The 14,616-nt window shown below is 52.4% G+C and overlaps 1 protein-coding gene across 22 annotated transcripts in view; it reads right to left on the reverse strand.

Annotated features, from left to right (window-relative positions):
• Positions 1 to 14,616, reverse strand: part of EPB41L1 (erythrocyte membrane protein band 4.1 like 1) — a 142,641-nt gene that overhangs the window by 15,102 nt on the left and 112,923 nt on the right. For 7 of the 22 annotated variants that reach the window (XM_082644339.1, XM_082644340.1, XM_082644338.1 and 4 more), the window contains 5 exons: positions 8,339 to 10,342; positions 7,725 to 7,832; positions 6,257 to 6,667; positions 4,402 to 4,506; positions 1,902 to 1,985 (listed from right to left, as the gene is read on the reverse strand). In XM_082644339.1, the coding sequence (XP_082500465.1) occupies positions 1,902 to 1,985; positions 4,402 to 4,506; positions 6,257 to 6,667; positions 7,725 to 7,832; positions 8,339 to 10,342 (2,712 nt within the window). The remainder of the gene's footprint in view (positions 1 to 1,901; positions 1,986 to 4,401; positions 4,507 to 6,256; positions 6,668 to 7,724; positions 7,833 to 8,338; positions 10,343 to 14,616) is intronic. The other 15 variants (XM_082644324.1, XM_082644322.1, XM_082644328.1 and 12 more) reach the window with 5 other exon arrangements.

Here is a 14,616-nt window from a genome sequence, read left to right on the forward strand (position 1 = left end):
GCACCCTAATTTTTTTTTTTTTTTTTTTTTTTGCGGTACGCAGGCCTCTCACTGTTGTGGCCTCTCCCGTTGTGGAGCACAGACTCCAGACGCGCAGGCTCAGCGGCCATGGCTCACGGGCCCAGCTGCTCCGGGGCATGTGGGGTCTTCCCGGACCGGGGCACGAACCCGTGTCCCCTGCATCGGCAGGCGGACTCTCAACCACTGCGCCACCAGGGAAGCCCGACTGCACCCTAATTTATCCTTCAAGAATAGCTCAGATGTCACCGCCTAGATAAAGCCTTCCCCAGCTCCTACAGTGTCAGTGTCACTCCACACCCTATGTCCCCTAGGAAAGGCAGGAAAAAATAACGGCCGCTCACATTTACAGACCACTTGTAATGTGCCAGGCACTCTTTGGAGGGCTTTGCAGAGATTACCTTAGTTTAGCCTCACATCAACCCTTTGGGGGATATGCTATTATTTCCCCTCACCCCATTTTCCAGAAATGGAAACCGAGGTCTGGAAAGGCTTGGGTAACTTGCCCAAGGTCATCCAGCCAGGAAGTGGGAGAGCTGGACCTTGTTCACCACTGTGTGCCCAGGACCTAAACACAAAGGCACAGCCCATTAGATGTGCCTGTGATTATTATTTCGATGAATGAGTTCTAACAGGCAGTATCTTTTCTTCCACTCCCCATACTGGGCAGAGTAGAGATTAAGAAATGTTTTTAGAACAAATGAATGGATGGATGGATGGATGAGTAAATGAATGATATGACTGCCTGCTCACCATGGTAAGAATTTACATTTAGCCCGATAAGCATCCTGATGCCACGTGGTGAAGGGGTGAGGGGAGAGGAGGAACTGAGTGACCAGGGGAGAGTGTGCAAGCTGATAACTGGTTTGGGCTTATTTCTCTTAAAATCTTTGTTTACTCAAAACCTTCCTGCTGGGTAGTCTAAATTAATGTAATTTTCTTCCTATGTGCATATCAGGGGTTTGGCAAGGGAAAGCATTTGAAAACAGCCTCCCACAGCTCAAGACAGATCTGGTCCAGGCACTGATACCTGCTCGGCCCCAGCCCCAGCCCCAGCCCCACACAGCCGCTGTTCACGACGGTCAGGATGAGGGGGCAGAGTGGCTGAGGTGGACAGTGGGGCTTCCGGAATCAGAATGCCTGGGTTCGACCTGGCTCTCTCAGGTTATTGGTTGTGTGACCTTGGGTAAGTCACTGTACCTCTCTGAACTTCATTTTCCTCATCTGTAAAGGGTGGGAAAAGAGCATCCGCCTCACAGCTCTGGTTTTACCCCATGAGCGCACTGCATGGTGTCATAACCTGAGGCTGAATGCTAGCTGTGCCGTGTCATCATTTGAAGAATCTGCTGTTACTGAACTCTCTTAAGAGCCCGTGAACCAGGCAGAATGGGGAGCACTCCCATTTTATAGATGAGGACACCTAAAGACCTTCCTTCATGGGTCAGGCAGCAAATAGGGAGCAGAACCACAGGGTCCCTCAGGACACAATCCCAAATCCTGAGCCACGGCTGCCAGGAGGATGGACCTCACTCAGGGAGGACTTTCAGGCACAATCCTCCTGTGTTGCCGACAGTCAGTGAATCAAATAGTACCATCCTCTCTTTATCCCTGCCGTAGCTGAGATGGTCCAGATGACTGAGACTCAGGGATGCCACCTCCTACATTATTCAGTTTGCAAAACTGAGGTCTGACTGGATGTCCTGTGGCCAGTCAATAAAAGTTCGGCTGTGTGTCAGACAATAAAAGTTTGACTGTGTGTGCCACACCTGATGCTGTGAGGGCGGATGAGGACTTCCTGCCATAGCTGGCGAGGTTAGCTTGTTATCCGGCTGTTTCAGGGGCAATGGGGCTGGTCAGAGAGGGAGGTCTCGGGTCCTACTTACCATGGTGGTTGATATGGTCTCCGTGGTGATGGAGGGAGTAGTTGTTAAGAACTCCTTCCCCCCTGGGGCAGTCCCGTCAACCTGCTGGCCAGAGGAGGAGTTGTTAGAGAGGGAAGAGAGAGAGAGTGCCAGATACGCCTGCAACATCTGCCACCTGGGCTCGTGGCATCCCCAGGTACCAAGTGACAGGCAGTGTGAGCAAACATGCACTTGGGGAGGGGGTACGTCCACACACAGACCAAACTACAAAGGGGTCTCACAGGTCCTCCAGCTCATTCCAATCATTTTATTTCACAAAGGGAAAATAATCCCATAAAATTTGATACATTCTATCCAAATTTCAATGCCTGTATTCTTTGACTGAGCGAGCCCATTGCTAGGGATTCACCCTTCAGGTATAAACTTTGAAAATTTCGCCAGGAAGTCTGAACAAAAAAGTTCACTGCAGCTTTCAACATTAACTGCAAAAGACAAAAACCATCACAGGTCCATTGATAGGTGATAAAGGCATGCTAAATCAGGATCCACTCCTAAGGGGAAACAAGGAGAGTGAGGTGGGGCCACATGTGCCAACATGGAGTGATCTCCAAGGTAAGTATTAAAAAAAAAAAAAAAAAAAAAAAAAAAGGTAGGGATTTCCCTGGTGGCGCAGTGGTTAAGGATCCGCCTGCCAATGCAGGGTACATGGGTTCGATCCCTGCTCCAGGAAGATCCCACGTGACGTGGAGCAGCTAAACCTGTGCACCACACCTACTGAGCCTGCGCTCTAGAGCCCGCGGGCCACAACTACTGAGCCCGCATGCCTCAACTACTGAAGTCCATGTGCATAGAGCTTGTGCTCTGCAACAAGAGAAGCCTCCACGATGAGAAGCCTGTGCACCGCAACGAAGAGTAGCCCCCAGTCTCTGCAACTAGAGAAAGCCCGTGTGCAGCAACAAAGACCCAACACATCCAAAAGTAAAATAAATAAATTTATTTAAAAAAAGAAAAAAGGTAAAGTGTAAAAGAGAATGATCTCTTTTGTGTAAAAAATTTAAATACCTAGACATATAAGGACATATGTTAGTATGTGCATTTTTTTTTTTTCTGGGAGCACTCACAGAAAAAAATTCAGTTTGTTCTATTTGAATTTCATAACTGTGAATATTTTGTTATTTTGTTTTGATGTCAATAGGGGTTACTGAGCTGTAAAATTTGGGGCCATTTTTAGTTTTCTTTGTATTTCTCTGTATAAAAACAAAACCAACACACATTACTAAAAACAAAACAGAGCAGAGAGGGAGTAAGTTGCCCCGGGGTCACAGAGCTTGTCAGAACTCAAGAGTCTTGAGAGCTGCACTAGCAGCCTCATAAACCTCTGTGCATGTTATAAAAGTGAGAGAAAAAATTCTGGAAACGACAGAGTTGCCCACATTTTGCAGATTTACATATTTCCTTAGTTCTTAAGACAAAGACTGGGGCTTCCCTGGTGGCCCAGTGGTTAAGAATCTGCCTGCCAATGCAGGGGACACGGGTTTGAGCCCTGGTCCGGGAAGATCCCACATGCCGCGGAGTAACTAAGCCCGTGCACCACAACTACTGAAGCCCACGCGCCACATCTGATGAAGTCCGCGTGCCTGGAGCCCTTACTCCACAACAAGAGAGGCCACCACAATGAGAAGCCTGCGCACCGCAACGAAGAGTAGCCCCCGCTCGCCGCAACTAGAGAAAGCCCAGGCACAGCAACGAAGACCCAACACAGCCAAAAAATAAATAAAATAAATAAATTTATTAAAAAAAAAAAAAAAAAAAAAGACAAAGACTGGTCTCCAGGGCAAAAAAGTCCCCAGCACTGCAGTTCCTCTGGCCAGAAAGAACCAAGAGGGCATCGATCAGACCCTTAGTCTCCATTTTCAAAGCTTAAAAACTACAAAAGGAACTTAGGAAATGCACTGTAAGTAATGCACCTGTGTCTATTTACAACAGCGTCTCCAGGGGACTGAGTATGTTTCATCTTGCTAAGACAAACGACATTTTATCTTTTTTTTTTCAGTTTGTTCATTTTGTTAATCTGATGTGGAACCCCCGTGCACACACACAAAAATGACCCAATGTGAGCTGCTCTGACCCAAGCTGAATTGGGTTCTCTCTCCTCTTCCCCTGGGATATCTTAAGAAACCTCTTCACCTCCTTCAAGCGATCTGAAAACCATGGTCTAATCCACTAACCGCTAGTCCTTATAACACTCCCAGGAGGATGAAGGAGACACAACCCTCCCCATTTTACAGATGGGAAAATTGAGGCTTTAAGAGGTGTAGTCTGCCAAGGATAAGAACCCATCCCACCACCCACACCCAGAGCTCAGGGAGGACAATGAAGCTCAGAAGAGCATCAGGGTTAAAATGGTGGCTCCGGGGGAGCCAAGGTAGCAAGAGTTGGCCAAGGGGCTTGGCCATGATGGGTACCCCACCCTTAAATGCCCAGTACCTAGGCTCAGCGTGCACAGGAAGGCACAGGTTACCTGGGTGGTGTCCACAGTGGCAACTCTGGTCTGCAGTACAGCCTCCGGCTCGATCTTCTTCCTGATAGCCAGGCTGCTGACTGTCATGGTTTCCGTTTTCACAGGCTGTAGGCAGATGAGGGAAGAACACTCTGTATCTCAAGCCCCGGCACGACTCCTACTCACAGGCAACTGCAGCGCAGGGTCAGCAGGATATCTCCCACCACTGCCGCTGACCGAGTCTCCAGAGGGGGTTGAAGCCCAGGGCCAAAGAGGCCCGGTGTGATGTCACAGACAAACAGCCCAAGAGGGGAGCCAGAACCACCAGCAGCACCCAGACAGCCTGCCCATGACACTGCCACCATACCACCTCATGGTGGCTGCACGCTGGGTTTCAGGCTACCATTAAGAGAACATTCACCATTCAATTAACATGCTCTGTGCCGTGCCCCACACTCAGCATTTTCCTGATAATACATAGTCCTGAATGACTTCAATGGTTATGCCACCACCTCCCAGCTACTTTCTCTGAACTGTTCTTTAGAGAAGGAGTCACACCTGGATGCCCAGGGGGGCCAGGCAGGAGATGTAAACGAGTGAAGCAGGCTTGTTGAGGACCGGGGTGAACTGGAGAGCACATGGGGTCCACTCAGGTTTGGCCTGAGTGACTGGATAATCTGATTTTTTTTTAATGATATAAAAAAAATCCCTGGATTTTATATTCAGTGTCCTGATTTTTAAATCAAAGTCAAAGAAAACACATCTGCTAGCCAGATTTGGCCCAGGGCCACCAGTTTCCAACGCCTCCTCTAGAAGTCTTATGCTAAATGATCAGTTTCTTCTGAGTCCACCATAGAACCTAGTTCATGGCTATACACACAGCAGGTGCTCACATATGTGAGCTGAATGAATGAATGAAAGTTAGCTTGTTGGGAGGGCGGTTAAGAGGGGATTCTTCTAGATGGTTGTAACTCAGAGATCTAGCCGTTCATTCAGTTAATCATTAGTGCCTGGAATGTGCAAGCTTAGTGGAGCTGCCACCTGGTAGGAAAGCAGACCTGTCAGCCAGTAACCTGACTACTTGTGATACCGCTGGAAGCAGAAGCATTGCAGAGCAAGGGGGCTGAGCAGGGAGCAACACTTCTGCCCAGGGTTGTCAGGAAAGCATGTGCTAGGTAAGTGCTATCTGAACTTGGCCCTGGAACGTGACAAGTTTGCAAGGCAAAGGGAGGAGACACCTTCTCCAGAGGGTACAGCATGGAGTGAAAGCCCAGAGTAGATGAGCTCCTGTTTCAATGCCTGGAACATGGGAGGTAGCTGGGGCTGGAAGAGGTGGGAGAGCAAAGGAAAAATGTGAACAAAGATCCTCTGAAAGAAGGACAGGGAGCAGAGACGCCCAGACGCAGTCTACCCGTGTGTCCCCCCCAGGTGATGACGTTTCCTCTTCTCTAGGAGTTTCCACCACTACCCCAAGACCCCAGGCCCTGGGGAGGGGAGCCAGGGCCGGGATCAGAAAACACCACCTGGCTTTCAGAGCAGGCGGCAGGCGCCCCCGTGAGTCCACAAGCACACGGTCTCTGCAGGTGCCATGCAACACAGACAGGGGGAGGAGGAGTCGAGTAGGACCAGACTGCCTGTCATCACTTGACCTCAGGCAAGAGATGGGGTCACAGGGTTAAAGCACCCAGGAGTGCACGTTAGGGGTAAACCGAGCTGCCGAACATGCGAGCACAGAACCATGCTGTTCTGCGGAGGGGCGGTCATGCAACACGGAACAGAGCTTCAGGCTGGTGGCTCAGTCTTCTCACACTTGGCCCAGGGGCCTCTGAACATGCAGTGCCCGGTGGGCCCGGGTCCCGATGATGCTCCACTGTACCTCGAACTGGGGCATATCCGGGGTGGAGCAGGCCCCTCGGTCCGGGCTGTCCTCGATGCCCCCAGACTCATCATCCTGGCTCGGGCCCCGTTTGTTGAGATCCCGGGAGAACACCAGGCCCTCGGTTTCTGAGTCACTTTTGTCTCGGTCAAGCTCAGGCAGGCTGCGGGAGAAGTCTTCGAAGGCGCTGCCGTGGTAGTCGCCGATGACCGTGAAGTCGACCTCGGCCTCCAGGCTGGACGTGGAGCTGACCGTGATGCTGGAGCACTTACGCTCAATGGCCAGGTGGTTGTCCTTCAGGAACACCGCATCCCTCTCCTGGTCCTGGTCCTCGTCTCCTGTGTCACTCTCTGGGGCCCTGGGCCGTGGCGGTTTGACTTTCTCCTCGGAGCCCTCCCTCAGCCCTGCTCGCTATGGCCAGGTAAAAATCAAAGGAATGGGGGTGTGGGATGGGGGGAAAGGAGAGAGAGAGAAAGAGAGAAATCAAGATGGTGAATGACAGAAGAAATCTCGGAGCCATTCAATGCCCCAAATGGAAGAGCAGGTCAGGAAAAGAAAAACACCCCCGGAAAGGTTCTTTGACACCATAATAAGCTTAAAAAAAACAAAACAAAACAAGAACGCTTCTCAAGAGTGAGGACACTCCTTTCCGAGGGTCTCCGGCTGACGGCAGAAGCAAGTACAAAGCAAACATCCTGCCAGTTGGTCCTGGACAGGAGGCCCCATCCAAGGTTTGGATCTGGGAGCTTATCAGAAGCGGCAGTGCGCACAAGGCAGGGATGGGAGCCCGGACCCCGGGCCCATCCGTGCAGGCGGACATCAAGGAGGCAAAAACCAAGGAGGGAGACCCAGGGATTCAGGACCACCCAGGACAGGGAGGCAGAGAGGCTGGAGCCAAGAGCTTTGAGGAACAAAGAGGAAGCCAACATGGTTTGTCAATTCCACTGAGTCTCTGTGGGAGGGGTCAGCATCGTCCAGAGGGAGAAGCAACACGGGGTAATTCCTGGGAGCTGGGCGCTACATCACTTCAACCCTGAGCTCCGTGAGTGGAGGTTCTGCTCCCATCAGTGTAATTGACAACAGCAGGCCAAGGAAGTGCTGGAGGGGGACCAGCAACTCTTGTCCGACATACATACCTCTCAACTGGCCTGTCAGGGATTAAACACCACACACGTTTTTGGCTGTTTTACGACATTCTTTTTTAAGACCAATCTAACCCCCACCAAATATTTTTAAAGTACTTGGCTTCAGGTTCTAGAGACTCGATACACTTAGAGATTCACTTGCTAGACAAGCCTCCATTTAGCCAGTTTCTGGGAGGTTGAGAGGTGTGAGGACACATTCCAGACAAGCCAGAGTTGAGCTGCCACAAGAGGCGCTGCCAGAGCAGGTGGGGATCTAAGGCAGCGATGCACCCTGGCCAGGCGAAGATGACCAGGTCATCAGGGCACCGAGGGGCTGCAGAGACCTGAGGGCCTGAGGGGCTGGTGAATCTCAGGTGCCCCCCCTTTCCTGGGGGATTCGCTGCTAAGCTGGTAACGTGCTTCTCTTGCCTGACCGCGTCTCCGGATTTGTTCTGGATTAGAGAAGACAGTTAGTCTTAAGGAGGCAGAAAGGAACTTGGCACTAGGACCGAGAGGGAGCCAGAAGTGAAGGATGGAAACCTCTGGACTGTCAGCTTCCCCAAGGCAGGAGCACCAGGGAAGGGAAAGGATGAAGGAAGATCGTTGGACAAGCCAAGCAAAACGGTAGGAACCCAGCAGGTGGGGGCAGCAAGGCAAAGCAAATGTGTAGTTTGCTGGAGGCGGTGCCACTTTCTCCACCGGCGCTGTGTGACCCTCCGGGCACCAGGTCACACCAAAAGCCGAGGGTCTGCGTGGCTAAGCTAACATGGGCCAAGCAGATGAACCCGTCATTCTGCCTGGGCTACGCTCAGGCCCGTTTAGGGAAAAGAACTCATAGGGATGGACAAGCAGCCTCTGGTGGCAGTAATGACGAGGGGCCACAGAAACATGCTTTTAAAGAGCTACGCGGCATGCGGTCAGCTCCCGGGCTGGGGGCAGCATGGGGGCGGGGGCTCACGTGGCCAGTTCCCCCAGTAGCTTCCTCCAGTGTAGTTTCGCAGCCTGGACTGGGGGACACGAGCTCGACGTCCATGCATCCTTCCCGGGGGGATGGGGTAGAAATGCCCTCCCAGAAGTGTCTGGTAGCTGGCGGCATCATGGAGGAATGTGTGGCTTTGGGGGCAGCAAAGTCCCCTGGGGGCTGAAACTGAGCAAATCCCAGGTCTAAACGCCTACTCCGCTGTTGCTCGACCTGCCCCACAGAGGCCTCCAAAGACAACTCGTTTGCAAAGGCCCTGGTTTCACCCTGACTCGCCCAGCGAGTTTCAGCTCCGTGGGTCTCAAAGATACGAATCTTGTTGGCCACAGAGGTCTTGCTAATATCTTCCAGGGAGCCCTCTTGACCCCCAGCCTGGAAAGAGGTCATCTCCTTTTGCTTCCCTGAAGGGAACAGCAACCCCTGGGCTTCTTCAGGGACAAGTCTGGGCTTCCTGCTGGCGATGGGAGGGGCCCTGCGCTCACCTCCGTCTGGGGTCACAGCCAGCCCTACTCGGTCCTTGGGCTCCGGGCTCTCTTTAGGAGGATGGGCATGTTTGAGAAATATGGAGGACTGTTCTCCAAAGCGGTCCCTGAGCTGCACGGGCTCCCCCGACCCATAAGGGGCTGGGCTTGAAGAAGCTTCCTCTGGAGATGTCTGAGCCGCAAAGGGACGGGGCGAGGTTGGGAGGGGGGTGATCACCTCCATCTGAAGAAACGCTGGGGCCTTGCTGTCCTCTTTCACAGGTTCTCCTGTTTGGGTGTGAAATGGTCCCCTCTCTCTGGGCAGGAAGTTGCCTCTGTCCGGCTTGGCTGGCTTCCTGACACCGCTAGGAGGGACGGCCCACGGAAGGACACAGGCCTGGCGGTCTGGACGCACGCCCCCTCCTCTGTGAGGTGAGTGGTTCCATTCTCCTGGGGGACTTTTCTCAGCCTTTCCCATCAAATCTCCACTCTGGGGGGTCTCTTCCTCTGCAGTTACTGAGGATGCTGGGTGGGTAGACTCTCCTTCCACCTCCCACCGGGCTTCGTCCCAGTCCTCAGCAAACATCAGCCCTGGAGAAGGTCCCTTTCCAAGCTGCTTGACAAAGACCGCCAGGTCATCTGGTCCTTGGTTCCTGGGGAGCCCCGCCCCTCCCTCTGAGGAAGCTGAGTGGGCTTCACCCTCGTGGTGCTTGTTTCTGCCGACAGCGGCGGCAGAGCCCCATGGGCCTGAGGAGTCCAGCTCTGAGCTCTCCTTGAGGTCCTCCGAGAGCTTCCGCCTGGTCTCGCAGCCAGGTGGGGCATCTACGTGCTCTTCTCTCTCCTCCAGGGCCGGACGGAGGACTTGGTCTTCAGACTCTTTCTCGCCATAGTTTAAATAGAAGCTTCTCTCTGCAAAGGAAGTGTCGGTTTCATCGCTCGAGTCGGCTCTGGCTTCTGTGTAGGCTGGGTCCAGCAGAAACGACCGGAGTCCTCCCGTGTCGGAGGCTGGAGAGGGGACATCAACCTCTGCAGGGCCAGTGGCCGGGGCGGCGGGTCTTCCGCAAGCCTGGAACTCCTCCCACTTCCGCCTTAGCTCCGCCGGGCCCTCCAGCTGACCCCTGGAGGCCCACTGCTTCCTGATGGTTGCCTCCCCAGGGTCCACCCTGAACCAGGAGCCCTCTGGGAGCGTTCCTGCCAGCGTGCAGCCTGCAGCCAGAGGAGCCCCTCCTGGGCCTTCCCTGACCCAGGGGCGTTCCTCCCACACTGACTCAAAGCCTTCAGGGCTCGCGATCATTCTTCCTTGTCGCTGGGTGTTTGCTCCTTTGGCTCCCACCTTTTCTTCTGTGGCCATTTCGAAGGTGAACTTGTCCACCAGGACGTCTACCTTGGAGAGTCTGCCGTCAGCAAGCGTGTCTGCGATGCCTGCCTCCCTTTCTTCCCGCTGTGTGGTGGTCACTTTTAGGAGACTGAGTTCTTCTGGCCTAATGTACTCTCTTTCTATAAATACCCAATGCTCTGAACCCTGCGTTTTAATTGGAGCAAGAAGAGTTAACATGAAATATCAGGCACCTGAAGAATGGGTTCACTTTTTCCCTCTGCAAGAAGGGACCAAGGTCAACCTGCCCCCTTGGTCAAGGTCAACTGGCTGGGGAGAGGCAGGCATGACAGTGCTGGTCAGCCTCATCAAGGCTACTCTCCCCATCAAGGCACCCAACAAATTATCTACTGATGCCCTCAACCACCACCCTAACTGGGTAAAATGGGATGCGGTCTCATACCCTCCCCATGGTAACCATCGGGGAATGGAAATCCACAAATGGTCCAGGACTCTTCCTCTTTTAATAATAAAGCTGCCAGTGTCAGAGGGGAAAGTAGCTTACATCACATGGAATCTTTGAAGGCTAGAGCCAAAAGAACTCCTAAGACTTCCTGCAGTCCAGTCTCCTAATTGTGCATATGGGTAAACTGAGGCCAAGAGAAGGTCAGTGACTTTTTCAAGGTCACAGTTAGTCGAGTCAGGAAGAGAATGCCTGAGAGCCTTGCTGACTTACAGCCAATGGAATATGGGTCCCAACTGCGATCTAATGTCTAGTTGTCGGGGAGGCACTGAGTTAAGTTTCACAGGCCACAGCCTGAAATCGGACCTTCCTGCAAGAGCTAATTGGAAGGAAAGAGATTAGACCAAAATATACCAAACGGCCAGCTCTAGAGGTTAGTGCCAGTCACTACAATGGCTGAAACAGCTTGAACTTTGTGGAGTTCATTCCCAAAGAAACAAATACCAAGGCCTATTCTTGGAGAATTCTAACAAAATCCACAGAAAGAGTGGAAGAGGACTGACCAGAACATATCATCGAAGGAAGAGATCTAAAGATCCAAGCATCATCACTGGTCCAAAGCACTGAGAGTACAGTACTGTCAACCATCAACAAAACAGCCCTCTGCCTCCCCTGGAATGTTTCAAGCAACACTTAGGAGGGAAGGATGGACTTCTAGAATTGTTAAAAAAGCAAGAAGGCCAGGAATTCCCTGATGGTCCAGTGGTTAGGACCCGGTGCTTTCACTGCCAGGGGCCCGAGTTTGACCCCTGGTTGGGGAACTAAGATCCTGCAAGCCGCGAGGTGCGAACAACAACAACAAAAAAGCAAGAAGGCCAATGGGATTTAAATCTTCTTGCAACCACAGAATACTTTCTTCACACAAAATCTTGATGGCAATCCAATATGTAACACAGATACAGGGCCTCCCCACCCCCCGTGGAAGTTGGAGGCCTGGGCTGCCCTAGTGCCCCGAAGTGCCTCCCTCCTTTGAAACCACTGCTCTGACCCAAGTCCCTCATGGCACAGATGTGGAAACTGAGGGCTGGGGAAAGTAAGCACCGTGCCCAAGGTCAGAGAGTGAGCCAGTGGCAAAGGCAGGCCTAAAACCCGGTCTCTGATTCTGTGTCCTGTGAAAAGCTCCACAGTAAGAAGTGCCGAAAAGTGCTCCTGACTACAGCGGGGGGCAGGTTCCCATGCACTTGGGCTCCAATTCAGGTTATGACTTGGTGAGGAGTCTGTCAGATCCCAGAAGATCTGAAGGATTCTGAAGAATCAAGAGAGCATTATAAGCCCTCTGACCTCCCCCACCCCTCCCCCTGCTCCATTTTAGCAAAATCTCCATGACTGTCAGGGAATCAAACCTCTTTAAGAGAATCTTGCTAACAGGAAAGAGAAAGAAAAGGAAGGGGGGAGGCCCAGACAAAATCTGCGTGGGTTTCTGAGATTCTACTTCAGGTTGGTAAGCTTTCAGGACAACAACACTTGAACCATCCCAGAGGGAAGAGTTTTGAGAGCCTACAAAGCCTCCTTTCTCTTCTACTTGGGAAGCAGGCGCCTTTAGCTGCTCCCATTTCAGCTTGTACTGACATCATCAGCCTGGCAAGGATGGCCAAAGATGGTCCATGAGACCCCTTGTGGTACATTCCTGCCCCACGTCTAACTAGAAACTAGTTTCTAGCAACCAGAAGCTTAGAAACTAGGTTGAGTGGGGTGGGAGCTGGCACAGAACAGAAAGTTTCTGCAGAAAGAGAAAGGGAAACGTACTTATATTTAGTTACTATGTGCCAGGCAGTGTCAGCCCTTTGGAGAAGTTATTAAATTTAATCCAAATGGCGACCTGTGAAGCAGGTCCTGTTACCCTCATTTCAGAAGGGGAAACTGAGGCTCCCAGAGCGAAGAAGAGGCTCTGCATCTAACAAGTAAAAATCCTGAAGAGAGAAAAAGTCTGAACAAAGAGAGGAAAGCTTTGGCTCTCTGACCCAATTCACAGGATAAATGATGTCAGGGAAGCCGCCGGGCCATTCTTTCCACTGAGCCAGGGGACCTTCAGTGCCTGTTCAGAGCACCCCCTGCTGTCAGCTGGAGCCACTGCAGCAAAACTGGCCATGAAACGGGAGCTGGGGGCTGGAGTGGGGCCAGTTCTGTTCCCACACAAGCTGACAGGAAGAAAATCTCCAGCCAGGATTCTGCTGACCCTGGGCTGTTCAGGGTCCACCTGGAGCTCTGGGTCACATTTTGGGCCCTGCTCTTTACAGGAGACCCCCCAGAGGAAGGGGTCCAGGACAAGGAGCCCTCTAGAAACCACGGGAGAAGCTGTGGAAGAAAGTGGGAGTTGGGGGGCCAGGGGGACGCTGAATTCTGAAGGGCCTTCCTGGAGGAGGATGCAGAGTGGAACTACAGGCGCCAGGGGGCACAGCGAGGCCCACAGGCAGGTGACTCAGAAGGGCAGGTTATAATTCAATATGGAAACTTCCCAACAGATGACTGAAGAAGACAAAATGGACTGATGTTAAGAACAGGGAGAGCCCCCTTGTGGAAGAGGCTGGACGGACAATTTTCAGGGATGCTGGTGAAGGGCGCATGTTGCCCTCCCAACCCCGCAAACCCCCAAGTTAGGGCACCTGTGCTTGGCCCTACGCGAATCTCTGTGCTCCAAGGCATCACTGCTTCCCTAACCTTGGGATGCTGTTGACTCCTGTCCAACTTCTCTCAAGAGTGCTCCTAGTTTTGTTTTTATTTTTACATTTAGGACAAATTCAGAGTAGAACTGTGATTTATGTTTTACCACTTACGTAGCTGACTCACGGCTCTCTTACAGTTCCAGGACATTTCTAGCGGCTACAAAATTTTTCTCTGGGAATAGAGAACGGTATATGCCCTCATACACGCTATGCCAACAGAGGAGGGTTGGTTATCAGAGAGAAGGAAGTTTCACCCAGATGGTCAATCGGTCCCTTCCAATCCCGACGGTCTATGAAGTCCCAGCAAAGAGGGAGGATGCAGCCCCCTGCTCCTGGGCCTGGATTCCACCCGGCACCCACGCAGGGGCACAGGAAGTTCCGAGGACCCTCAGCCTACTGCCATCCTGGGCAGAGAAGCAATGCTCTCCTCATTTAGAATGCTTGCCTGACCGACATTTGTACAACCCCAAGGATGCTCCCTGGTGAAAGACGCCCACTTTTGCCTGCCTGGGGACCCTGACAGACCCAAACTCCAAGGGGAGTTTAGAGAATGGAAGCAGGGGATGGAGGGGCTAATTAGTCACTGCTAGACCTTACTCAGGCTTCTGAATATAGACAAGACCTCAGAGCAGAGGTATTTAGGTGCCATGATCCCTGATCCCAAGCTTAGCAGTCAGAACCTGCCTCCAGGTCACCTGCCTCAGCGGGACCTGAGAGGTCATTTCTACCTGCCCTCTTTAAGCCAAAGGCGACTCAGACCTTTCTGTCTTTCTTGAATGGTTTCAGTCCTATCCTTCCTGAGAAACCATGGATGAGGGACGGGCTGGCCCATTATGGACCCCTGGGACAGGGGACGCTCACTTGTCACAGCACGGGGCCAACATGAGCTACCCACTGCTCCCACCTGCAGGGCAGAGTCTGGCCCACCCCCTCAGCCCAGAGAAAGGGTTTTCTTAAGATTATTAGGGTGGTTCTGGGTGGGTGGGGAGGTGACGACAGTAACCTCAGGAGATGCTGCGAGGCTTTTCTGAGTGAACACTTCCAAGCCTGTGGCCGTCCCAGGCTCAGGTGCCAAGTCCTGCTGAGAGGTGTCCTGGGTCCTCTGGGACTGCAGGGGAGGCCCAGGGCCAGAGGAGAGGGGAAGAGGGAGGAAGGGAAGGAGAGACAGAGAGGGAGAGACAGAAAGCAGGAGAGAGACACACACACAGAGTCCGTGAATAGCCCAGCTTTGTAAATCCCGCATCCTTAGGTCAGGAAGGAGCCACGCCATGAGAGCCCATATTTGGATCAGGGAT

Source organism: Mesoplodon mirus, assembly GCF_964341445.2.
Source record: "Mesoplodon mirus genome assembly, chromosome: 15".
In the NCBI taxonomy this organism is placed as follows: Eukaryota; Metazoa; Chordata; class Mammalia; order Artiodactyla; family Ziphiidae; genus Mesoplodon; species Mesoplodon mirus.